General features: G+C 45.2%; 1 protein-coding gene across 2 annotated transcripts; it reads left to right on the top strand.

Annotated features, from left to right (window-relative positions):
* The first annotated feature begins 4,195 nt into the window (after positions 1-4,195).
* KLHL23 (kelch like family member 23) lies at positions 4,196-26,032 on the top strand. 2 transcript variants are annotated; one of them, XM_073646982.1, is made up of 4 exons: positions 4,196-4,398; positions 5,261-6,475; positions 19,869-20,021; positions 22,869-26,032. In XM_073646982.1, the coding sequence occupies exons 2-4, from the start codon at positions 5,263-5,265 to the stop codon at positions 23,177-23,179; spliced, it is 1,677 nt and encodes a 558-aa protein (XP_073503083.1). In that variant the 5' UTR covers positions 4,196-4,398; positions 5,261-5,262; the 3' UTR covers positions 23,180-26,032. The 2 variants fall into 2 exon arrangements, with proteins under 2 accessions (XP_073503083.1, XP_073503082.1); XM_073646981.1 differs by having other exon boundaries at positions 4,393-4,453.

Here is a 26,032-nt window from a genome sequence, read left to right as displayed (position 1 = left end):
ATCTCTGGAGGCAGATTCTCAGGGAGATCTATGTCCGGCCCATAGATCTTAACAGCTCATTTACATATTAAGAAAAACGTGGATTTCTCAGGAATAAAACATTGAATCGCAGATATCAAGGTATCATTTTATTCATCTTTTAATGACTGGCGTGCCCATATAGACGGCTTAGGAGGGTTCATCTTACTGACAGATGCCCTTTAAATGATCTTGGGTATTACCATCAACAACTAAGTTGCTAAGTTCTTTTCCATATTATAATCACAGAATGACTGCACATCTAATACCCGTAGCTCACTAAATATGACTTGAATTTACTATTAAAATCGACTTTGAAACGTGGTATGGAATAAAAAAATGTGATTTTAATAAATGTCTTTGTTGAAACCGTTAGGTCTTTATGTGCTCTTTTAACATAACGGATGGTCTCTTTATATTAGTGCACTAAATGTACTTTTAGAATGAAAAATGTTGAGCGTTCAGCACTTGTATCTTGGCCTAGAACTTAAAAAAAATCTAGATTGTCAAAAGTGGAACAGAGAAGAATTCCATATTTCCTACTGGCTTTCAATTTTGGACTGTATATAATTCCTGTGTTACATACTTTCCATGACCACCTTATCATGTAGTTTACATAAAAGTTTCCCGTTTTTAAAAAAGTTTCCCGTTTTTTAGAAAAGTTGTCCTCAAATGTTTTCTATCAAGTAAAATAAAAAATCCAGATGCTACTCACCTTTTAACCCCTCCTCCACCACCACCCATTCATTGCTGGTTCCCAAGTGTCCCTCTTCCCTGCTGCTGCTGAGATCTCACACTGCTCAGTACAGGCTGCAGCTGTCTGCCAGGCTGGGTGTGGGGAGATTGAACACACGAACTCATGAGTTACTGGATTCTATAGCTGGAATCCTAAAATGCTCAATTTAGTATTGGGATTATACAGCCATTCTGACATGACATTTAAAAGTAAATAAACCTGTCTCATAAGGTCCAAGATATTTATTTAATAATGTATGCAGTTTATATTGTGAAATCCGGTGATAGATCCTCTTTAAATTGCTTAGAAAAAAACAATGGACAAAAAAAAACATCAAGAATTTCATGCATGTATTTTGATTTTTTTTTTTTTTTTACGTCGTATAGTGAAGTCTGTAGATAAAACGCTATACCCAAGGCATACTGTGTCTTGAGAAATGTCACAAAAAAAAGAAAAAAACAAACAGCACAATAAGCTTTTTAGTATTTCCTATGTCACGTACGCAGGTGGCGCATGTGGTTCGTGGACCCACTGTGCCACGGAGCCGGGCTTACCTAGGAGGGGCCTTGCTAAGCAGCTACCTGGTGTTCACTGGAGCTCCTGATGGTGGAGTCAGGCTTGAGCTGCAGGTAGCCGCCAGGTACCACTCCTAAGCAGTCCTCGGTTCTGCGGCTGCTGGCCCCAGGGGTTAAATTCACAGACTCGGGCTCCATTCAGACTACTCGGGCAGGACAGATACTGACACGGAGTCACATCAGCACTGGATTCTGAGACTGTTTTTAGCAGTCCAGATAAGCAGAGTACACTTTCAGACAAGGACCAGGGGACGAGATTCAAGCGCTGACCACACACGGACCAGGGGACGAGGTTTAAGAACTGGCTACACATGGACCAGGGGGCGAGGTTCAGGCACTGGGCACACACAGACCATGGGACAAGGTTCAGGCACTGGCCACACGGACCAGGGGATGAGGTTTAAGCACTGGTCACACACGGACCAGGGGATGATGTTCAGGCAGTGGCCACACAGACCAGGGGATCAGATTCAGGCACTGACCACGAGCGGATTCAGGCACTGGCCACACGAGGACCAGGGGTTTGGGTTCAGGACCTAACCACACAAGGACCATTGAACCTAACAACTCACTAGTAGCACACTTCATTCACTAATGACACAATGTTGCTTAGGCACCTCCCTGTTGGGGAGGGTGTCTTTTATACAGGATGCCTCCCAGTTATTGGCTAGGGGCATCTTAGCAGGTGCGTGCTGCCCCTTTAAGAACAGGGGAGCTTGTGTGTACTAGACGCGCTGACAGGAAATGCGGCGTCCAAAGAGAAATAGGAAGCAGGAGATGCCGAGGAACACGCCGCACAGCCGGGGTGGTATGTCGGCATCCCTGCATAATGGGAGAAGGGGTAACATGCAGGGCCGCTGGCATTAATGTTACACAGTATAGTTTTTAGAACAACATATGGATGCAGCATTTTGAGACAGAAATAAAACACTGCAGTATAATGTTGAATAATCCAACTTTTGTCTGTTACTATGGTAAGCAGGGAGACTTGAGAGCACCAAGAACATTTGGGAAAGTCTAGAGTGCAGCGGTTTACCTTCCTTGAAATAGGGGAGAGTTTTTCAAGAGTTTACCCTATAGATGAGCAGATCAGGCAAAATTTAAATTCGCCTGTTCGCACAGATTTTCCTGGAAAATTCGATTAGAACTTAATATCTGTGTGTTACGCATCCTTCCCGGATGAAGGCTTTGCTACCCTCACCCCAGTCTGCTAAACTCTGTTATGCTCAACGTTGGGATTTGCAGATGGCGTTCTCTTATGTGATCATCTTTGGCCTATATAAGGCTCACCAAGACACACACCTGTATCTTGGTATTAAACCTTTAGTGTTCGTGAGTTCTGTCTGCCTGAGGCCTTCATTATCTCTGCAACCTGTCTATGGTCTCCAAGACATCTCCTGGCTGCCTGCGGATTCCTGTCCTTCCGTCTCCTGTCATCTCCAGTACCTCTGCTGTCTCCCCCGTCTCTCACCTGCCTGCTGTTATGATCGTGCTCACACACGCACAGGTAACAGAGGAGGGAAAGAACTACCAAAGAGAGAAGCCGCACCTGTACCCAACTGGTCCTTGTACAGACTAGAAAAGGCCCCGGCCACACAATTAAATACACCTCCTCGGACCTGGCTCCTTAAAAGGCCGTCAAGGGGTTTCTTGTACCTACTGAGGAACCAGAGGGGAGGCCGCAACACAAATCCAACCAAGATAGAGGAAAGCATGTAGGGAGATACGAGAAGCCAGGGTGAGAAACTACAACACATTGACAAAGGATAGACAAAGATAAATAAGGAGAACAAAAAAACAAACAGAATAAGTAAAAACTCCCAGACCTCCAAATATGGAGAAGAAGGGAAAGGTGCAGGTGAGGAAAACTCACAGATTTGCAGCAGGAACAACAACTGGGGCTTACCGGACAAGGTAAACCCATAGCTGAGGAGCTGGTACTCCAAATACCAATCTATATGGAAGTATAGACAGCAAGTGAGGTAAGTGAATGGTGAACATATAGTATAAAGCCCATCTCAAAATGTGATAGGACAGAGCCAAAAGGGAAAATAGAAAACACCTGGAGAGAAGCCACCCAAGAAAGGAAAACCAAGACAAAATAAAGCATCAGCATTTGGACAGAGACAAAAAGGACTGTAGCCCAGTAGAGAGGGAAACCGACCATGCAACAAAAGGTCACCCATATCAAATCCCGAAACCGAGCCATGACACATGCTGCACTTATGCCCGTGGCTCGTGTGCCCACCCGGACCTTGGGCTTGGAGGATCCACCTCACCAGGTGAGCCGGATGGCCTTTTACAGATCAGAAAAAATAGCGGCCAACAATTGCCATTTTGCTAAATCGGAGTGGATGTGAATTACAAAAATTCTGTATTTTGGCGAATGCGGATGTTTGTAAAATTCAATTCTACTCAAATTTATTTGTTCATCTCTAGTATATCGCTTAAAAAAAAAAACATTCCGCAGAAGCTGTTTGTTGTACTCAGGAACATTTCTCCTTATACGTGTTCTTTCTGAGCCATTCCAGCCACATCCCCATAGACTATGCATGATTTTATGTGCATGTATATTTTTTTTATTATTTTATGCATTGCTGAATTTTATTTACATATTTTATGTAATTATTATTCTAACATAATTAATATTAACAATAAAAAAATCTGTAATTCCTATATACGTCATTAGTAATATAACAATATAGATAGCGGGAACATTCCATATTTTATGAAGTAGTAACACACAGTGGTGCACATTTGTGACAGTGTATCATCTGCTGTGTCAGAGTCCCAGTGACCTTTGGCAGGACTGGGAAGGTGGGGAAGGGAAGAGGGATACTGTGTATTCTTGCAGGGGATGGGGAGCAGCTGGGATACCAAAATAGGATGTGCCATTTCCCTCCCCTTTGCAAAGCAACTCTCTACAATTCCAAATCCCTGTGTGCAGCTGATGCCAAAGATGGTCAACAAGGAGGCGCTGTATCCAATGGCATCAGCCTGGGAAACGCTGCAACAGCCAGGCAGCTGACAAGACATTAACACTTTGCAGTCCACGCTAGAGCTCTGCAGGTAAACAAAGATAATGCATGTGAAGCGTCAATGACAAGTGGTAATGGAGAGGCAAGTATGTGGTGCATCTTCGCAGATGTGTCGTGCATGGCTGATCACTGCTAAATCCATTCACAATGCAAAGACAAAGGGTTAGGAGAGAATGGGATTTACAGATCCTGTATGACGTCTCTGCGGAGGGCATTGTTTGGTGGATCTTATTATCTCTTGGCACGTAGACCCTGCAGATAGGAAGTTATTGAGTGGATTTTGGATTTGCATGCTTGTGTTGCCAGTGGCTCTGTGCCATAGTGTTAGTGCTGGAGGGAGGTGAATTTATTCTAAGGCTGACAGCTAATCCCTGTAGTGGATAAGAGGAGGCATCGATGGTAATAGGTTTGCAGTCGTGTCTTCCATCCGTGGGCTTTATTTACAATAACACAACCGCAGAAGCCGGCACAGGAGGCTGCGGCTGCCCACACAATAGCATTTCATTGTGGTGGTTATTACTATGACATGCAGTAATCTGCAGGATGGTGGGGGTGGAGGTATTATTTTGGGAAGTAGTTGGGTAAATAGAAGATGCTGTTGATTGATGTTTTCTGCCGATTGCAGAATAACCCATGAGGCTGAATCAATTATTCTGTAGGCTTCATAAACGAGTGCGATAATGTATCCGGAATATATTGTATCACACGTGTCTTTGTACTCCGAGGCATTGCTTCTGCGTAACCTTGTAATGTATACAGTTGCACACAATGATTCTTCCTTCATTGGCTTTCACCAATATATCCTGGTATTAGGTGTCATAGATAATAGTTTTGTGTATTGCAATTCCCTTTTATAGCGACTTTTCTTCCATCTTTGTCTTCTTATTTTACAGCCATGTCACAAAGGGAGCTTGAAGATTACTGCCTTTTATACAACGACCCGACCCACCATGTTGATTTCCTTGACTCGTTTAGGACATTTTATAAAGAAGGTCTATTCACCGATGTCACCTTGGTGAGCTCCTCGGGTAAGATCTTCCAGTGCCATAAGGCTGCTTTGGCCGCATGTAGCCACTACTTTAAGGTGATGTTTACAGCTGATATGAAGGAAAAGTCCAACAATCAGATCAAGTTGTCTGGGATTGATCACTCCATCTTGGAAGCGTTACTGAACTATACGTACACCGCACAGATCAAGATAACAACCAAGAATGTCCAATGTCTTCTGCAAGCTGCCGACCAGCTCCACTTTGTCTCGGTCAAAGAGGCTTGTGAACAGTTCCTGGTGCGACATCTGGATGTGGACAACTGTTTGGGAATGCATTCTTTTGCAGAATTTCATGTGTGTCCGGCTTTGGAAAAGGAATCTAGAAGAATCATTGTTTCCAGGTTTCAAGAAGTTTGGACTCAAGATGAGTTTGTGGAAATTAGTTTTGAGAAGCTGCTGTACGTCTTCTCCCAGAAGAACCTCAACGTGTGGACAATGGAGGCTCTTCTCCAACCTCTGATCAGATGGATTGCACACGATTCCAGGACTCGGCTTGAACGTATTTATGAACTACTGAACTGTATTAAAGTTGATATAGATGAAAATTATCTCAGGACCTCTTTGGAGCTGCACAAGAAGCACTTACTCAACGAAAATAAAATCCAGTCTTTACTCTATTATGCTTTACGGACTAAATCGCAAGACATGCCCAAAAGATCAACAGCTAATATGTTTGTGGTTGGTGGCTACTATTGGCATCCCTTATCCGAAGTGCACATCTGGGATCCTGAAAGCAACAACTGGATCCAGGGGGCAGACATGCCTGATCACACCAGAGAGAGCTACAGTGCTACCAGTCTCGGACCCCACATCTATATCACTGGTGGGTACAGGACAGATAACATCGAGGCATTGAACACTGTGTGGATTTATAATACAGAGAGCGATGAATGGACGGAGGGATGTCCCATGCTTCACGCAAGGTACTATCACTGCTCTGTCACCCTGGGTGGTTGCGTTTATGCTTTAGGTGGTTACAGAAAAGGAGCTCCTGCCCAAGAAGCGGAATTTTATGATCCATTAAAAAAGGCCTGGTTTCCCATTGCAAACATGATTAAAGGTATGTAGATGTGCAGACTGTATCGTATAGCATTCAGAACAATTACTTAGATAAGAAAGCAAAATCTCATCCATCATGATGATTTTTCATTTGTACGTTGTGCGTGTGTCCATTTTTTTAAAATCCTGGGTAATAGAGGGCACCACCATATGTAAAGGGATCAACCAGCAGCATACCCAAGAAACTACAGTGGGTACTTTCCGTATTCAGACCCCTTTTTCACTCTTTGTTTCATTGCAGCCATTTGGTAAATTCTAAAAAGTTCATTTTTTTCTCATTGAAGTACACTCTGCACCCCATCTTGACTGAAAAAAAACAGGAATGTAAAAATTTTTGCAAAATATTATTAAAATGAAAAACTGAAGTATCACATGGTCATAAGTATTCAGACCCATTGCTCAGACACTCATATTTAAATCATATCCTGTCCATTTCCTTATGATCCTCCTTGAGATGGTTCTACTCCTTCATTGGAGCCCAGCTGTATTTAATTAAACTGACAGGACTTGATTTGGAAAGGCTCACACCTGTCTATATAAGACCTCACAGTGCATGTCAGACCAAATGAGAATCATGTGTTCAAAGAAACTGCCCAAGGAGCTCAGAGACAGAATTGTGGCAAGGCACAGATCTGGCCAAGGTTACAAAAGAATTTCTGCATTACTCAGGGTTCCTAAGAGCACAGTGGCCTCCATAATCCTTAAATGGAAGAAGTTTGGGACCACCAGAAGTCTTCCTAGACCTGGCCGCCCAGCCAAACTGAGCAATCGTGGGAGAAGAAGCCTTGGTGACGGAGGTAAATAAGAACCCCAAGATCACTGTGGCTGAGCTCCAGAGATGCAGTAGGGAGATGGGAGAAAGTTCCACAAAGTCAACTATCACTGCAGCCCTCCACCAGTCGGGCCTTTAAGGCAGAGTGGCCCGACAGAAGCCTCTCCTCAGTACAAGACATATGAAAGACCGCATAGAGTTTGCTCAAAAACACATGAAGGACTCCCAGACTATGAGAAATAAGATTCTCTGGTCTGATGAGAGGAAGATAGAACTTTTTGGTGATAATTGTAAGCGGTATGTGTGGAGAAAACGAGGCACTGCTCATCACCTGCCCAATACAATCCCAACAGTGAAACATAGTGGTGGCAGCATCATGCTATGGGGGTGTTTTTCAGCTGCAGGGACAGGACGACTGGTTGCAATTGATGTAAACATGAATGCGGCTGTAACATACCTGGCGGCGTCCTTGCATGGTGGTCCATCTCCCACTGTGCAAGAGCGCGCACTTGATCTCCAGTCCAGAATGTCTCTCTGGCTTCCCTCCATGCTGTCTGTTTGTGTCTGTTTCTGCTGCTTAAGGGCGGCGCCCGATCACTTCCTGCTTTTTGTACCTGCTGTGGGTCACACCCCTTGTGCGTCCTCAGCCTATTGCTGTCTGTCACCTGGTATATAGCTCAGCTGCTCCCATCTATTCCTGCCTGAGCATAGTGTTTCATTCAGTGTGTGCTTGCACTCTGAAGGTGCCAGGTCCCGTTCTGTGTTCTCTTGTCTGCCTATCCTGGAGGCTGTATTTCCAGGCCTGTCTGAACACGCTCCTAGCCTGTTCCTCCTGCCTTCTAGGGGCCGATTACCTAGACCCGTTCCTGTATCTTGTCTGACCTGTCTGAACACGCTCCTAGCCTGTTCCTCCCGCCTTCTAGGGGCCGATTACCTAGACCCGCTCCTGTATCTTGTCTGTCCTGTCTGAACACGCTCCTTGCCTGTTCGTCCTGCCTCTCTGGGGGCCGTATTCCCAGACCCGCTCCTGTATTCCGCTGCAGTGTCGGTCTCCTCCGTACACTCAGTTCCAGTCTGAACTCTCTCCTATCCTTTACCTGTTTTGCCTCTATGTCCGTTCCCTTCCTTTTTCTGCAGAGTCTGAACTCGTACCTAACTCCTGCTTGTTGTCTCTGTACTCCCGTTTGTGAGTTTGTGGTCCACTCGCTACTTCTCTGCAAGTACCCTGTGGGTGTCTGGCTCTGCCTTTCCCTTCCTGTCTGTTCTGTGTGAACAGAGCCCTGTCCCCCCTACTCAGCCTTGCCTGCTCTGACTCCTTTGCTCACCGCTCCGGCGGTTCTAGCCTGCTCTGACTCCTTTGCTCACCGCTCCGGCGGTTCTAGCCTGCTCTGACTCCTTTGCTCACCGCTCCGGCGGTTCTAGCCTGCTCTGACTCCTTTGCTCACCGCTCCGGCGGTTCTTGCCTGCTCTGACTCCTTTGCTTACCCCTCCGGCGGTTCTAGCCTGCTCTGACTCCTTTGCTCACCGCTCCGGCGGTTCTAGTCTGCTCTGACTCCTTTGCTCACCGCTCCGGCGGTTCTAGTCTGCTCTGACTCCTTTGCTTACCGCTCCGGCGGTTCTAGCCTGCTCTGACTCCTTGCTCACTGCTCCGCAGCCTTGCTCCGCTCTGACCCTTTTGCTCACTGCTCCGGCAGCCTTGCTCCGCTCTGACCCTTTTGCTCACTGCTCCGGCAGCCTTGCTCCGCTCTGACCCTTTTGCTCACTGCTCCGGCAGTCCTGTCCTGCCCTGCTTCTGCCCGCTGCTCCGGCAGTCCTGTCCTGCCCTGCTTCTGCCCGCTGCTCCGGCAGTCCTGTCCTGCCCTGCTTCTGCCCGCTGCTCCGGCAGTCCTGTCCTGCCCTGCTTCTGCCCGCTGCTCCGGCAGTCCTGTCCTGCCCTGCTTCTGCCCGCTGCTCCGGCAGTCCTGTCCTGCCCTGCTTCTGCCCGCTGCTCCGGCAGTCCTGTCCTGCCCTGCTTCTGCCCGCTGCTCCGGCAGTCCTGTCCTGCCCTGCTTGTGCTCGCTGCTCCTGCAGCCCCGTCCTGCTCTGTTCTTGCCCACCACTTCGGGTGTTCCCTCTCTGCTGTGGTTGTCTACCGCATCTGCGGTTCTGTGACCCAGTCTGTACTGGGTCTTAACCTTTCTGTGCTCCAGCCCGTCCTTTCGGCCAGTACCTCCCTGCCTGCATACTCGCCTGTATCCACCCATCTGCATACCTGCCGTGTTTGCTTACATCTACCAGTCTGTGCCAGCCTAACCTGCCTGTTCCAGTAATCCCAGTGTGGGTCAACCCCCGTGTCCGGAGTTTGACCTGGAGTAGCACCTGGTCCCTCTGCCCGGTTTCTCCCTGGTGCACTGGCGTCGTATGCCGTCGTGCCACCTTGGTCGGATCGGCCAGATACTTAGTCACGCCCCTCCAGGCACTCTCCGGTCCATGGTCCAGTGGAACCACAACACCCGCACACGCCAGTCAGTCCGGGCGTGTGCATAACAGCATGCTCAGGCCATGGTTCCCGTTGAGCCCCACGGCCTTCGCTCTCTGAGAAGTTTTCCAGCGAATACATGCATTAAAAATAAATAAATAAAATTTATTTTTTTTCTCAGCTGAGTTCCAGGCGAATTACGCTCCCGTCCAGATGGATCTATCTGCTCTCGTTCCTGCGGATCCGCCACGTTACTATGGGGATCCAAGACAAAGTCGTGCATTTGTGGAGCAATGCATGCTACACTTCAAGTTCTACCCTCTATGTTTTCCCACCGATCGGGTTAAGGTGGCATTCATTATGTCTTACCTGGCGGGTGATGCCTTGGAATGGATCAACCCCCTATATGAAACACAGGATCCGATCCTCCTGGACCTAATGGCCTTCCTGGTGGCCTTTCTAATGGTCTTCGATGATCCTAACCCGGAGGCTCCTGCTGAAGCTTCACCTCCCAATATCCCGGAGCAGCCCCGATGGGTAATGTGTGTGGGTAGCGCAATAGTCCTCCAGCCCAATGAGACTACTGTCCACCCAGAATCTTCACAGGGTGACTACGCTTTCCGGAATACATCTCCCAACCTCAAGAGGCAGTCCAGACGTGCTAGACGTAGAGGCAAGCCGTCACGCCAGGGTCTGTCCTCCCTGAGACCTCCTGACCCCAACCTTGAAGTCCCTACTGAAGCTTCATCTCCCTGTATCCCGGAGAAGCCCCAACGGGTAATGTGCGTGGGTAGTGCTCCGGTTCTCCTGCCCGAAGAGACTTCTGCCCATCCAGACGCCACACAGGAGAACTTCCTGCACCCGGCATCAGATGCTTCACCCACTTTAACCGGTGTGCATGTCCAAGGATGCTCCAAAGCTGTGGTTACCTCTGAGTCTGTGCACCTCTACTACCTGGCGGAGGACCCCCTGTTGCCTCCTGAATCCTCCGGGATACCACTCGATGACAAATGGAGAGAGACTTCTCTACACTCGGTACTCGATACTTTGTCCGCTTCGTCCTGTGAGCCTGACAATCGGTACCCCAAAGTGGTAGTTACCCCCGAGTCTCTACACCCCTCCGACCAGGCGGAGGACCTCCAGTTGTCTCCAGAACCCTTCGGGGTGCTACCTGGTAGCGAAAGGACAGAGACTCTCCTATACTCTGTATCTGATACCTCGCTCGCTTCGTCCAGTGAGTCCAACCTAGTGTACTCCGAAGCAGAGGTTACTCCCGAGTCTCTACACCCCTCCGACCAGGCGGAGGACCTCCAGTTGTCCCCAGAACCCTTCGGAGTGCTACCTGGTAGCGAAAGGACAGAGACTCTCCTTTACTCTGTACCTGATACCTCGCTCGCTTCGTCCAGTGAGTCCAACCTAGTGTACTCTGAAGCAGAGGTTACCCGTGAGTCTCTACACCCTTCTGACCAGGCGGAGGACCGCCAGTTGTCTCCAGAACCCTTCGGGGTGCCACCTGGTGGTGAATGGACAGAGACTTTCCTATACTCGGTACCCGATACCTCGCCTGCTTCGTCCAGTGAGTCCGACCTAGTGTACTCTGAAGCAGATGTTTTCTCTGAGCCTCTGCACTCTTCTGACCCAGCGGAGGACCTCCAGTTGTTTCCTGAATCCTCCGGGGTACCACCAGATAACAAAGAGACAGTGACTTTTCTTCATTATGTACCTGATAACCCGTCTATTTCTTCCTGTGAGCTTGACAAGATGTACCTCGAAGCAGAGATTACCCCCAAGTCTCTGTCCCCCTCCAACCCGGTGAAGGACTTCCAGTTGTCTCCTGTACCCTCTGGGGTGCCACCTGAAAATATGTGGAGAGAGACTTCCTTGTGTGCTGTTCCTGGTACTCCACCCGTTTTGTCTGTTGCTGAGGATGGCTGGATAGGAGGTAGCATCCTAGCTAACCAGATGAGATCAGTTTGTCCTGTGGACAGTGGAAGTGATCTCCTTGAAGTGAACGACTGGTCCTCGAATTCCCTGCGGAAGATTCTGGCAGGCCTGAAGAAGAGGGGGCGTAAGGGGGGGGGTACTGTAACATACCTGGCGGCGTCCTTGCATGGTGGTCCATCTCCCACTGTGCAAGAGCGCGCACTTGATCTCCAGTCCAGAATGTCTCTCTGGCTTCCCTCCATGCTGTCTGTTTGTGTCTGTTTCTGCTGCTTAAGGGCGGCGCCCGATCACTTCCTGCTTTTTGTACCTGCTGTGGGTCACACCCCTTGTGCGTCCTCAGCCTATTGCTGTCTGTCACCTGGTATATAGCTCAGCTGCTCCCATCTATTCCTGCCTGAGCATAGTGTTTCATTCAGTGTGTGCTTGCACTCTGAAGGTGCCAGGTCCCGTTCTGTGTTCTCTTGTCTGCCTATCCTGGAGGCTGTATTTCCAGGCCTGTCTGAACACGCTCCTAGCCTGTTCCTCCTGCCTCCTAGGGGCCGATTACCTAGACCCGTTCCTGTATCTTGTCTGACCTGTCTGAACACGCTCCTAGCCTGTTCCTCCCGCCTTCTAGGGGCCGATTACCTAGACCCGCTCCTGTATCTTGTCTGTCCTGTCTGAACACGCTCCTTGCCTGTTCGTCCTGCCTCTCTGGGGGCCGTATTCCCAGACCCGCTCCTGTATTCCGCTGCAGTGTCGGTCTCCTCCGTACACTCAGTTCCAGTCTGAACTCTCTCCTATCCTTTACCTGTTTTGCCTCTATGTCCGTTCCCTTCCTTTTTCTGCAGAGTCTGAACTCGTACCTAACTCCTGCTTGTTGTCTCTGTACTCCCGTTTGTGAGTTTGTGGTCCACTCGCTACTTCTCTGCAAGTACCCTGTGGGTGTCTGGCTCTGCCTTTCCCTTCCTGTCTGTTCTGTGTGAACAGAGCCCTGTCCCCCCTACTCAGCCTTGCCTGCTCTGACTCCTTTGCTCACCGCTCCGGCGGTTCTAGCCTGCTCTGACTCCTTTGCTCACCGCTCCGGTGGTTCTAGCCTGCTCTGACTCCTTTGCTCACCGCTCCGGCGGTTCTAGCCTGCTCTGACTCCTTTGCTCACCGCTCCGGCGGTTCTAGCCTGCTCTGACTCCTTTGCTTACCGCTCCGGCGGTTCTAGCCTGCTCTGACTCCTTTGCTTACCGCTCCGGCGGTTCTAGCCTGCTCTGACTCCTTTGCTCACCGCTCCGGCGGTTCTAGTCTGCTCTGACTCCTTTGCTCACCGCTCCGGCGGTTCTAGTCTGCTCTGACTCCTTTGCTTACCGCTCCGGCGGTTCTAGCCTGCTCTGACTCCTTGCTCACTGCTCTGCAGCCTTGCTCCGCTCTGACCCTTTTGCTCACTGCTCCGGCAGCCTTGCTCCGCTCTGACCCTTTTGCTCACTGCTCCGGCAGCCTTGCTCCGCTCTGACCCTTTTGTTCACTGCTCCGGCAGTCCTGTCCTACCCTGCTTCTGCCCGCTGCTCCGGCAGTCCTGTCCTGCCCTGCTTCTGCCCGCTGCTCCGGCAGTCCTGTCCTGCCCTGCTTCTTCCCGCTGCTCCGGCAGTCCTGTCCTGCCCTGCTTCTGCCCGCTGCTCCGGCAGTCCTGTCCTGCCCTGCTTGTGCTCGCTGCTCCTGCAGCCCCGTCCTGCCCTGCTTGTGCTCGCTGCTCCTGCAGCCCCGTCCTGCTCTGTTCTTGCCCACCACTTCGGGTGTTCCCTCTCTGCTGTGGTTGTCTACCGCATCTGCGGTTCTGTGACCCAGTCTGTACTGGGTCTTAACCTTTCTGTGCTCCAGCCCGTCCTTTCGGCCAGTACCTCCCTGCCTGCATACTTGCCTGTATCCACTCATCTGCATACCTGCCGTGTTTGCTTACATCTACCAGTCTGTGCCAGCCTAACCTGCCTGTTCCAGTAATCCCAGTGTGGGTCAACCCCCGTGTCCGGAGTTTGACCTGGAGTAGCACCTGGTCCCTCTGCCCGGTTTCTCCCTGGTGCACTGGCGTCGTATGCCGTCGTGCCACCTTGGTCGGATCGGCCAGATACTTAGTCACGCCCCTCCAGGCACTCTCCGGTCCATGGTCCAGTGGAACCACAACACCCGCACACGCCAGTCAGTCCGGGCGTGTGCATAACAGCGGCCAAGTACAGAGATATCCTGGATGAAAACCTCTTCCAGAGTGCTCTGGACCTCAGACTTGGCCGAAGGTTCACCTTCCAACAAGACAGTGACCCTAAGCATACAACTAAAATAACAAAGGAGTGGCTTCAGAACAAGTCTGTGACCATTCTTGACTGGTCCAGCCAGAACCCTGACCTAAACCCAACTGAGCATCTCTGGAGAGACCTGAAAATGGCTGTCCACTAACGTTCACCATCCAACCTGACGGAACTGGAGAGGATCTGCAAGGAAGAATGGCAGAGGATCCCCAAATCCAGGTGTGAAAAACTTGTTGCATCATTCCCAAGAAGACTCATGGCTGTGCTAGCTCAAAAGGGTGCTTCTACTCAATACTGAGCAAAGGGTCTGAATACTTATGACCATGTGATATTTCAGTTTTTCTTTTTTAATAAATTTGCAAAAATTTCTAAATTTCTTTTTTTTTTTTTTTTTACTCAAGATGGGGTGCAGAGTGTACTTTAATGAGAAAAAAAAATGAACTTTTTAGAATTTACCAAATGGCTGCAATGAAACAAAGAGTGAAAAATTTAAAGGGGTCTGAATACTTTCTGTACCCACTGTATATGAAAATAAAGAAAAGTATGCAAAAAGGGATCACCTAAACTAATTAATGACATGCAGTAAACACTTTATTATTTAAGTGCTTTCACCAACTTTTTGCTATTGGTCTCCTATGTGATTGTTTAATAGGGTAGAATTAAACTCTATTATGGGTTTATGCAATCAACAGCCATTCAGCTTTTTAAGTGTTTTAATGTTGTTTTTGGTTTCATGTATAATAAACATTCATTATTTTAGGCGATCCCTTTTTTGCATACTTCTTTTCATGCATTTTTTTAAAATCCGTGTGACATTCATTCTTTAGAATAAAGTCAACAGAAATAAGTGCAGGGCACAAAAAAATATACAAATAAAATTACATTTTATTTTAACATCGATTAAAAAGTATTTAAAAAATGTGTTACACAAGACAATCATAGCTGATGAGAAAATGGGCAGCATAATACAGATTTACAGGATAGATCAATATACAGGTACAGTACAGTGAGTACACAGGTACAGTACAGACCAAAAGTTTGGACACACCTTCTCATTTAAAGATTTTTCTGTATTTTCATGACTATGAGAATTGTACATTCACACTGAAGGCATCAAAACTATGAATTAACACATGTGGAATTATATACTTAACAAAAAAGTGTGAAACAACTGAAAATATGTCTTATATTCTAGGTTCTTCAAAGTAGCCACTTTTTGCTTTGATGACTGCTTTGCACACTCTTGGCATTCTCTTGATGCGCTTCAAAGAGGTAGTCACCGGAAATGGTCTTCCAACAATCTTGAAGGAGTTCCCAGAGATGCTTAGCACTTGTTGGCCCTTTTGCCTTCACTCTGCGGTCCAGCTCACCCCAAACCATCTCGATTGGGTTCAGGTCTGGTGACTGTGGAGGCCAGGTCATCGGGCGTAGCACCCCACCACTCTCCTTCTTGGTCAAATAGCCCTTACACAGCCTGGAGGTGTGTTTGGGGTCATTGTCCTGTTGAAAAATAAATAATGGTCCAACTAAACGCAAACCGGATGGAATAGCATGCCGCTGCAAGATGCTGTGGTAGCCATGCTGGTTCAGTATGGCTCCAATTTTGAATAAATCCCCAACAGTGTCACCAGCAAAGCACCCCCACACCATCACACCTCCTCCTCCATGCTTCACGGTGGGAACCAGGCATGTAGAGTCCATCCGTTCACCTTTTCTGCGTCGCACAAAGACACGGTGGTTGGAACCAAAGATCTCAAATTTGGACTCATCAGACCAAAGCACAGATTTCCACTGGTCTAATGTCCATTCCTTGTGTTCTTTAGCCCAAACAAGTCTCTTCTGCTTGTTGCCTGTCCTTAGCAGTGGTTTCCTAGCAGCTATTTTACCATGAAGGCCTGCTGCACAAAGTCTCCTCTTAACAGTTGTTGTAGAGATGTGTCTGCTGCTAGAACTCTGTGTGGCATTGACCTGGTCTCTAATCTGAGCTGCTGTTAACCTGCGATTTCTGAGGCTTGTGACTCGGATAAACTTATCCTCAGAGGCAGAGGTGACTCTTGGTCTTCCTTTCCTGGGGCGGTCCTCATGTGAGCCAGTTTCTTTGTAGCGCTTGCTGGTTTTTGCAACTGCACTTGGGGACACTTTCAAAGTTTTCCCAATTGTTCGCACTGACTGACCTTCATTTGTTAAAATAATGATGGCCACTCGTTTTTCTTTACTTAGAATTTGTATTATGGCAAGAAAAAAAGCAGCTAACAGTCTATTCAGTAGGACTATCAGCTGTGTATCCACCAGACTTCTGCACAACACAACTGATGGTCCCAACCCCATTTATAAGGCAAGAAATCCCACTTATTAAACCTGACAGGGCACACCTGTGAAGTGAAAACCATTTCCGGTGACTACCTCTTGAAGCTCATCAAGAGAATGCCAAGAGTGTGCAAAGCAGTCATCAAAGCAAAAGGTGGCTACTTTGAAGAACCTCGAATATAAGACATATTTTCAGTTGTTTCACACTTTTTTGTTAAGTATATAATTCCACATGTGTTAATTCATAGTTTTGATGCCTTCAGTGTGAATGTACAATTTTCATAGTCATGAAAATACAGAAAAATCTTTAAATGAGAAGGTGTGTCCAAACTTTTGGTCTGTACTGTATATACACTGGTATATATATATATATATATATACAGTACAGACCAAAAGTTTGGACACACCTCATTTAAACATTTTTCTGTATTTTCATGACTTTGAAAATTGTACATTCACACTGAAGGCATCAAAACTATGAATTAACACATGTGGAATTATATACTTAACACAAAAGTGTGAAACAACTGAAAATACGTCTTATATTCTAGGTTCTTCAAAGTAGCCACCTTTTGCTTTGATGACTGCTTCGCACACTCTTGGCATTCTCTTGATGAGCTTCAAGAGGTATTCACCGGAAATGGTTTTCACTTCACATGTGTGCCCTGTCAGGTTTAAGAAGTGGGATTTCTTGCCTTATAAATGGGGTTGGGACCATCAGTTGTGTTGTGCAGAAGTCTGGTGGATACACAGCTGATAGTCCTACTGAATAGACTGTTAGAATTTGTATTATGGCAAGAAAAAAGCAGCTAAGTAAAGAAAAACGAGTGGCCATCATTACTTTAAGAAATGAAGGTCAGTCAGTCCGAAAAATTGGGCAAACTTTGAATGTGTCCCCAAGTGCAGTTGCAAAAACCATCAAGCGCTACAAAGAAACTGGATCACATGAGGACCACCCCAGGAAAGGAAGACCAAGAGTCACCTCTGCTTCTGAGGATAAGTTTATCCGAGTCACCAGCCTCAGAAATCACAGGTTAACAGCAGCTCAGATTAGAGACCAGGTCAATGCCACACAGAGTTCTAGCAGCAGACACATCTCTTCAACAACTGTTAAGAGGAGACTTTGTGCAGCAGGCCTTCATGGTAAAATAGCTGCTAGGGAACCACTGCTAAGGACAGGCAACAAGCAGAAGAGACTTGTTTGGGCTAAAGAACACAAGGAATGGACATTAGACCAGTGGAAATCTGTGCTTTGGTCTGATGAGTCCAAATTTGAGATCTTTGGTTCCAACCACCGTGTCTTTGTGCGACGCAGAAAAGGTGAACGGATGGACTCTACATGCCTGGTTCCCACCGTGAAGCATAGAGGAGAAGGTGTGATGGTGTGGGGGTGCTTTGCTGGTGACACTGTTGGGGATTTATTCAAAATTGAAGGCATACTGAACCAGCATGGCTACCACAGCATCTTGCAGCGGCATGCTATTCCATCCGGTTTGTGTTTAGTTGGACCATCATTTATTTTTCAACAGGACAATGACCCCAAACACACCTCCAGGCTGTGTAAGGGCTATTTGACCAAGAAGGAGAGTGATGGGGTGCTACGCCAGATGACCTGGCCTTCACAGTCACCAGCCTGAACCCAATCGAGATGGTTTGGGGTGAGCTGGACCGCAGAGTGAAGGCAAAAGGGCCAACAAGTGCTAAGCATCTCTGGGAACTCCTTCAAGATTGTTGGAAGACCATTTCCGGTGACTACCTCTTGAAGCTCATCAAGAGAATGCCAAGAGTGTGCAAAGCAGTCATCAAAGCAAAAGGTGGCTACTTTGAAGAACCTAGAATATAAGACATATTTTCAGTTGTTTCACACTTTTTTGTTAAGTATATAATTCCACATGTGTTAATTCATAGTTTTGATGCCTTCAGTGTGAATGTACAATTTTCAAAGTCATGAAAATACAGAAAAATCTTTAAATGAGAAGGTGTGTCCAAACTTTTGGTCTGTACTGTATATGTATATAATATATAGTCCAAATATTCTGGACGGATACCAGTGCAGAAATGAGTATCAAGGAAAGACTGTTCATGCATAAAGACTATAATTAGGATAGGCTATCATGAAATAAAGAGACAATACAATGGTGAGTACAAGCACAGTGGCAGAGGAAAGAGAATCTCACCAGACCATGAGGTGAACCACACCCGACGCACATTTCGCACCAAGCTTCGACCCCTTGACGAAACTTGGTGCGAAATGTCAGCAGCAGTTCTCACTTCTTCCGGATGTCAATTTCGTCCAAAGGAATTGGCCCATTAGCGGCCGCTGATTGGCTGCAGGGCTCACGTGACATAATGTCATGCGAACCATGGAAGACTCAACACCGACATCGCTGAAAAGGCGCAGGCACCGGAGAGGAGTATAGGCTGTTTTTAATTTACATTGGGGAATATAGTAATTGAGAAGGAGTTGTCGGAGTAGTGGACAATCCCTTTAAAGTATATGTGTTACTGTAGGTGATTTTGTTTTTCAGAATATAGCATCATACACAGCACACACAGACATAAGGGATGCCTGCTCTCCTGTCTCTATTTAGTACGTGTTCAAAAGCCACAGCAGCATAGAGGACATTATTCAGCAGTACTGAGCAGTGTAGCTGTGAATCCTGCAATGAAGCCAGCTAAATCACTTTCAAGAAGCTTGAGTAGATCTGTCATTCTCTCTCTCTCTTTTTGCCTGTTCTTTAACTGTGCTCCCACTCTCCTTTGTACAGACTTTAAAGGGGTTGTCCAGTTGAAATCGATAAGTCTGCAGTCGCTCTGTGAGACTGCAGACTTAAGGACTTTGCACTGCGGGGATTCATCGGTTTCAGACCCGGCACTGGAGGATATGTGTGGCCTCGCTCCATATTCTTGTATGGCTTCACTCCATACAAATATATATTGAGCGAGGCCGAGCCCACTGGCCGGGAGTATGTATAACTCATACACACCCTCCTTTCCCGGCTCTGAACCCGGCAAATCCTCGCAGTGCACAGTGCGTGCACTGCGGGGGATTCATAAGTCTGCAGTCACACATAGCGACTGCAGACTTATCGATTTGGACCGGACAACCCCTTTAATAGGCTGTTATAATCTAATCCCCTACGAACAGTTCCTCCTATTTTTTTCTTTGGCAAAAATAAAACAGACTTTAGTAATTTTTCAAAGTGAATATTGAATTCAGGAGGGAGGAGAAAAAGTGGCACATAAGTGGAGAAAAAAGCAAACTTCTCTGATAAGATATATTACAAATTTTCCTATATTCATTTTTTCTATTGATTTATGCAAAGTTTAATGAAACAACAGTGACTATTTAACAACCTGTTACATGCAATCAAGCTGACAGATGGAGGTGCTGCATTCTTAATATTTGACTGTAATGGGCAACTAATGCAAATGTAAAAAAAAATAAAATGTTTGAAACCTGTGTGATAAAGTATTGGGAAAGAAGTGCAATTTTTCTCTTGTATAATTTGTGTATAAACAGTTGCGGATTTTTAAATTTTGTCTTTTTTGTATCCACATTTTTCATTGAAACACACATAGTCTTATGTGCAGATTTCTATATTATTATACATATTCATATTTAACGTAATTCTCATGATAGGTGTTGGGAACGCTACGGCCTGTGTGCTGCGCGAGGTGATCTACGTCAGCGGAGGTCATTATGGATACAGAGGCAGTTGTACTTATGATAAAATTCAGAGCTTCCACTCTGATATAAATGAATGGAGCATCTTATCAGTCTGTCCACATCCAGGTAAAGATAACTTTTTTACTCCTGCAGATATGTCATAGTAAATAACTCTGCCGTATTTACCTGCACGTCAAAAATCTCAATGCAAAACTATTAAACACCCATGTAACTGCATACTTGTGTGACCAGTACTTGTTGGTGGGGTTAGTATGGAAAATAAAAAAGGATGAACAAAGTGCACCAAATCCAATCTCTGCCAGAAAATACATCTTAAAGTAGATTGGTCACTAAATTTCATAATATAAACTGCATACATTATTAATTCGATCTGTTTGACCTGATGAGGCCAGTGTACTTACTTTGAAAATGTATGTAAGAATGGCTTTGAAATGATCAAATTGAGATGAGTTAATTTCAGTATTAGGCAGGAAAACGTTTATAAATACAGCCACTCTGATGTGGATATTCAATGCCTAAGACTGATGTTGAGACCCCCATAGTCATTAGATCAGGAGTTCAAAGTCAAGTAGGTGAATGGAGCGGTTTTTGGCATGAACACAGGGTTTTTTGACCCTCGTTTTTGCAATGGGTAGGGGGATAAGTGGTTGCATTTCTAGCGATCACACTTTTATCACCTATTCTGCGATATCTGAGGTTTTCAAAAATATTATTTTAGCTCTACAGCCGCAGGTAGGATAGAAAAATATGTAACATTAATTTTTTCGAACCTTTGTTTTTGCTTAAAGGGAAACTGTCACCAGGTTTGGCCAATATAAGATACGGCCAGCACCTTTCATCCCTCATAATACAGCACTCTATAATGTTGTATATAAGCCCCTGATCCGATCAACAAGACAAGAAAAAGAGCTTTTATTATACTCACATGGGGGGCGGTCCGGTCCAAGAGGCGTCGCTGCCTCCTCTCTTATTTCGATGCCGTCCTCCTTCTTGCGTTGTGTGGATGACACGTTCCTACGTCATCCACACAGTTTCCCCGGCACCGCGCTCCTCCGCAGGCGTACTTCTCTGACCTGTTGAGGGAAGAGCAAAGCACTGCAGTGCGCATGTGCTGGGAAAGGTCAAAGAGCCCTGGCGCATGCGCACTGTGGTACTTTTCGATGCCCTAGTCAGGGCAGAAACGTATGGCTGCGCAGAAGCGCGATGCTGGGGATGACGTAGCGACGTGTCATCCACACAAAGCAAAGAGGATGGTAAGGCAAGTAGAAGGGAGGCACTGGACCAGAAAGAGCGACACCCATCGGATGGGACCAACCCCCAGGTGAGTATAATAAAAGCTCTTTTTCTTCTCTTGCAGGTCGGATTAGGGGCTTAAATACAGCATTACAGAATGCAGTATATGAGGGCAGAAAGGTGATGGCCGTATCTCATATAGGCCAAACCTGGTGACAGGTTCGCTTTAAAAAAAACCACCCCATTTAATATACACATCAAAGACTAACTGAACTTCACAAATTGATTACTTACTATATCATGAACCCTATTTTTTTTCTTGGGATTGGGCCCGGTCTTGTTTGGAGGAGAGATCCAAAATCCCTATCCCCTTCCCTCCCCCCCCTTTTTACCAACGCCTTTCCCTTCTTTTATTAATCTACACCCTTCTACCTTCTCCCTTTTTCCTTTATGTCATTTTACCTTATTACTATTTGCTATAGATTACACTTGTTTACAAAATTATAACGTTTTACAATCTTTATATCTTATTTAATAATAGATGACATTTCTCAAATAATCTAAGAAACAATGATATCGAAATATGTCATATCTTACTTAACCTTCAAAGTTTGTATATTTTTGTGATTTGCATTATGTCAATAAACTCGATTTACAAAAAAAAAACACCCCATAAAACAAAAATAAAACACTTAACAATTGTAATCTGGGTATTTGAAGAGGTTGTCCAGTGAAAATAAGTTATCACCTATTCAGTGGGGTCCTGCACCGATCGGAAGAAGAGGGTACTTTTATTGCCGTTAACATGGAGGGACAGTGCTCATCCTTGACCGCAGCACCAGTCATCCCCTATGGGGCCGCTGAATGCTGCACTTGGCATTTTCTGGCTGCTTCATAGAGAATGAATGGAGCCTGGTGGAAGAAAAGAAAATGCATGACACCTTTTTAAAACAGCTTAAGATGGAATTTTTTCCAAACTAGGCACTGTTGATTAAGGAAAAAAAAATATTTCCACTTAAAAAAAAAACAACCCGATGTGTACATGGCTTATGGCTCAGTCACACGTCAGTGATTTTCTCGCACAACAAAATCGTTCCGAGTTTCATCACTGATTATTTGTAATCAGAGCTTCAGTTGAGTTTCATCATAAACCAAAAAAAAAGTTTCTCTAACTTTTCCTATCAAGTCGTCCATGAAAAATGGATGTTACCTGAGTGCTGTCCTTTTTTTTTTTTTTTTTCAATGTGACCATTAACTTGCATTGCTTATTTTGATAAGACAGTCAAATCAAAATTGGACACGTCTCTGCGATTTTGCGCAGAACAAACAATCATGGACACGTGTCCGGTCCCATTCTCTTTTGTAGATACAAGTGCTATCCATAAAAAGAAAAATAAACGTATGTGTCTCTGAAAATTCCGGCACAAACCAATTTTTTTAGAATTTTTTCTTAACCGGTAAAATAAACATTTTGTTATCGCCATAATCATACTGACTTAAGAGAATCATGTAGTCATTTTTTTTTTTTAGCAGTGAACGCTGTAAAATCAAAGCTTCCCTATTTTAAAAAATGATAATAAAATAACGTATGTTGGAAAAGGGGGAGGAAAAAAAAGTGCAATCATTGAAAATGGCTCGGTCATGAATTTGATATATAGCGTGTTAATATTTTAATGATGGAAATGTCTGTGTAATGTGTCTGTGTTTCGCCTTCCTCAGAGTATGGCCTGTGCTCCATCACACTACAGAATAAGCTTTACCTGGTCGGAGGACAGACTACGACTACGGACTGCTATGATCTTGACAGCAGTCAGTGGGTGGCGCTGGCGCCAACTATGGAGCGGAGGATGGAGTGTGGAGCAATTGTCATGAATGGATTTATATACATCACCGGCGGCTACTCCTGGTCTAAAGGCACCTACCTGCAGAGCATCGAGAAGTACAACCCCGAGTCTGATAAGTGGGAGCTGGTGGGAAACCTTCCCAGCCCCATGAGATCCCACGGCTGCGTCTGTGTATATAATGTATAGGAACGTGCAGGGTCTGTTACATTACTTTATTATTTATTCCGCTCAGGTTCAACTTTTTCTAGATTATTAGTCAAATATACTAAGTGGCATTATGTCATCCTGGCACCTTGCAGCAAATCTGGCATTGTGCCAAGCTCGCCCACTTTTACTCCGGTTGCTCGCAGGTCGGCCATAGAGGTTTCCATTCTTTAAATTATCAATTTTTGCAAATTCCTTATATACGGTACTTGTGTTTCAATTCGTCTTTATTTTCAAGATCTGCGCTTGCTGTCAGTGAATTCAATTGTTCTCCTTTTATATTAAGAGGCTAATAAACCCCCCGACTGACACGGGCGCAACAATTCCTAATTCAGAGAGAATATCCAGTCGTCCCCTTGTGTGAGCCGGGCGGGAATAATCTCAGACAGCAAGCAGAGATCTTAGAAATGGCATTGAAACACAATGGGGGAAATGTATCAGGATAAATGCCCCCCAAATTGAGGTGTCATTTGCATGGTAAAAACCCTCCAAAAAAATAAAACACCTCTCTTTCATGACCTCCATGATATTTCTTCACCTTCTCCGACAAGGGGATGTGACACGACAGAAAAGTGGTGTGGCTTAATTATCAATACTGTCTAATTCTTAGAGGAGAGAGGCCTGATCCTTCCCAATATCTGTCGTGCATGTGCAACGCACGTCGGGGGCGGTGTGTGCATGGGGCGGGCTCACAAGAACACAAGAAAATGTTACGGGGCTCGGAAAATGGTGACACAATGACATTTTGTTGTTTTGTTTTTTTTACAAATTTTTAATTATTTTTTTTTATCACTATACTCGTACTAACATTTTCCAGTACACTATGTGAAAAAACTAATGGTCTAATTTAGCTTGCAAATACTGATGTAAAATACTGACCAAATACTGAACGTGTGAACGTGACCTAATTTTCGGACATCTAGTCTAAGTTTACACCACAATTAGTTTGCTTACTTTGTGCTAGAAATGTGCATCACATCATGTTGCAAACTAAGTCACTCCCTTTTCCTGGTGAGACACGCCCCTTTTCAGTTAGGCCACGCCTCAAAATTGGAAAAGACGTAAAAATAGACTAATACACATAATATGGTTCAGGCCATGAAAGACACATATTTTTGGTGTCAATTACATTAGAATTCACTGGCACAATTATATTGATAAATATACTCCATTGTGTGCCAAAAAATACACCAAAATGTCTGTGGAAATTTGTGGCACATAGAGGGGAATTCATCAAGACTGATGTTTATATCCCTGTCCTGATGGAGGGTCTGGGTAAGATGAGGTAGAAGCCTCTTAATTAATTTAGTGACTCTTTCAGCTGTCGTTACAGTCTGGAGCACATTTTTGTTATAATTTACAGCACTACTGTGGCATAAATGATAGCGAATCTGTCGAGTGTGCTAGGCCACGCCCTCCAACTAAGCTCCACCCATTTGGCTTATTGGCGTAGAAATGCCAAATGATTACATTTTTGTCCAGCTTCAAGTTGTGCACAAATTTGCAACTTTTTAACTGCAGTTAAAGTATTAATTCAAGTCTAAAGTAACTCAACTAGTAGATGGTGTAAATTTAGAGTAAACAGTCTTGAACCGCTGTGATACATTTTGAGCATTTTCAGAATGTTTAGTCTAAGTTTTCATGGTCTAAGGCTTAGACATTTTTGATAAATATGCCCCACTGTGCGTGATTAATTATTAAAGGGTTATTACAAAAATAAAAAGCTATGATTGCTGGGGGTCTGACCACCCGATCAGGGCTCTGCAGACCCTTCTTGAATGGAGCGCAAATGCACATGTGTAACTTGTGCTCCATTTCATTGTCTATGGCGCTGCCGGCAGTTCCATAGACAATGAATGAAGTGGCGATCACACATGCGCAAAAAAAAGATCATAAAAACTAGCACTAAGTAAAAAGTCTGTGGAACCGTATGGCAGATTTACTAAAAATGAAAATAGGTAATTCTGATGCTTCATTCATTCTTTACAGCATTTAGACTAGACTTTTTTGGGGATGCGGTGATGCCAAATGTGCTTTTTTCTAAAAAAAAAAAAAAAAATCAGATAGGGAATAAGGGGTGATCTAAACTTTTTATGTTAAATTTTTGTTTTTACATATTTTTTTTTAGCTGTATCCTTAGAGGACTTGAACTTGCGATCATTTGATCACTTGCACAATATACCTGCCCTATATGGAGTGCTCCATAAACCCACACCCGAAAGCGGACATAAAGGCATGTCCTAAGTCGGGAAGCTGTTAATTTGGTACTTAGGAATTTATTTATAATTCCTTTTTTTTTCTCTTTCTCTGTTTTTAGAGCACAACTTTCAATTAAAAATGTGATTTTCTAATGTTTAATATTAAATCAATGGCATGTTACCAAGTTCTATGAAAAAAAATATTACTATAACTGAAAGAGGACCTGTCACTTGCTCAAAAAATGCATTAAATACCTTGTAAAAAAAATTCTTGAGCTCCCCTGATTTTGCCGCTGTTTTCCATTTTGAAATGCTTTGCTCCATTGCAAAGTTATTCAAATTTGTTGCTTCTGGAGCGTACTATGTGAAGTCTCTGGGCAACTGGGCGTTTCTTCAGAGTCTTCTCTTCATCCGTCCCAGATGCAACCAATCATAGCCCATCAGTGTCTGCTAGATCAGTTTCCGATTGGCTGTGTCTGAGAGAGAGGGGTGAAGGCGAACACCCCAGAAAAGACTCTGAAGAAACGCCCAGTTGTCTGCAAGCAGAGATTTCACATACTGTGCTCTAAACGTAACAAATGTGAATATCTCTGCAACGGAGTGACGCAGCGAAAAACGTAAGAGAGCGTCAGAATCA

This window comes from Phyllobates terribilis, unplaced genomic scaffold (genome assembly GCF_046119375.1).
Source record: "Phyllobates terribilis strain yellow unplaced genomic scaffold, ASM4611937v1 Scaffold_9__5_contigs__length_417890890, whole genome shotgun sequence".
Classification (NCBI taxonomy): domain Eukaryota; kingdom Metazoa; phylum Chordata; class Amphibia; order Anura; family Dendrobatidae; genus Phyllobates; species Phyllobates terribilis.
Note: the sequence above shows the minus strand (reverse complement) of the source record. Positions and strands in the feature narration are given on the sequence as shown.

Excerpts from the sequence above, each read along its gene's own strand:
- KLHL23 (XM_073646981.1), top strand. The coding sequence starts at position 4,429 with ATGACAAGTGGTAATGGAGAGGCAA. Across the intron at positions 4,454-5,260 it reads AAGTGGTAATGGAGAGGCAA|CCATGTCACAAAGGGAGCTT; the intron begins GTATGTGGTGCA and ends CTTATTTTACAG. Across the intron at positions 20,022-22,868 it reads ATCAGTCTGTCCACATCCAG|AGTATGGCCTGTGCTCCATC; the intron begins GTAAAGATAACT and ends CGCCTTCCTCAG.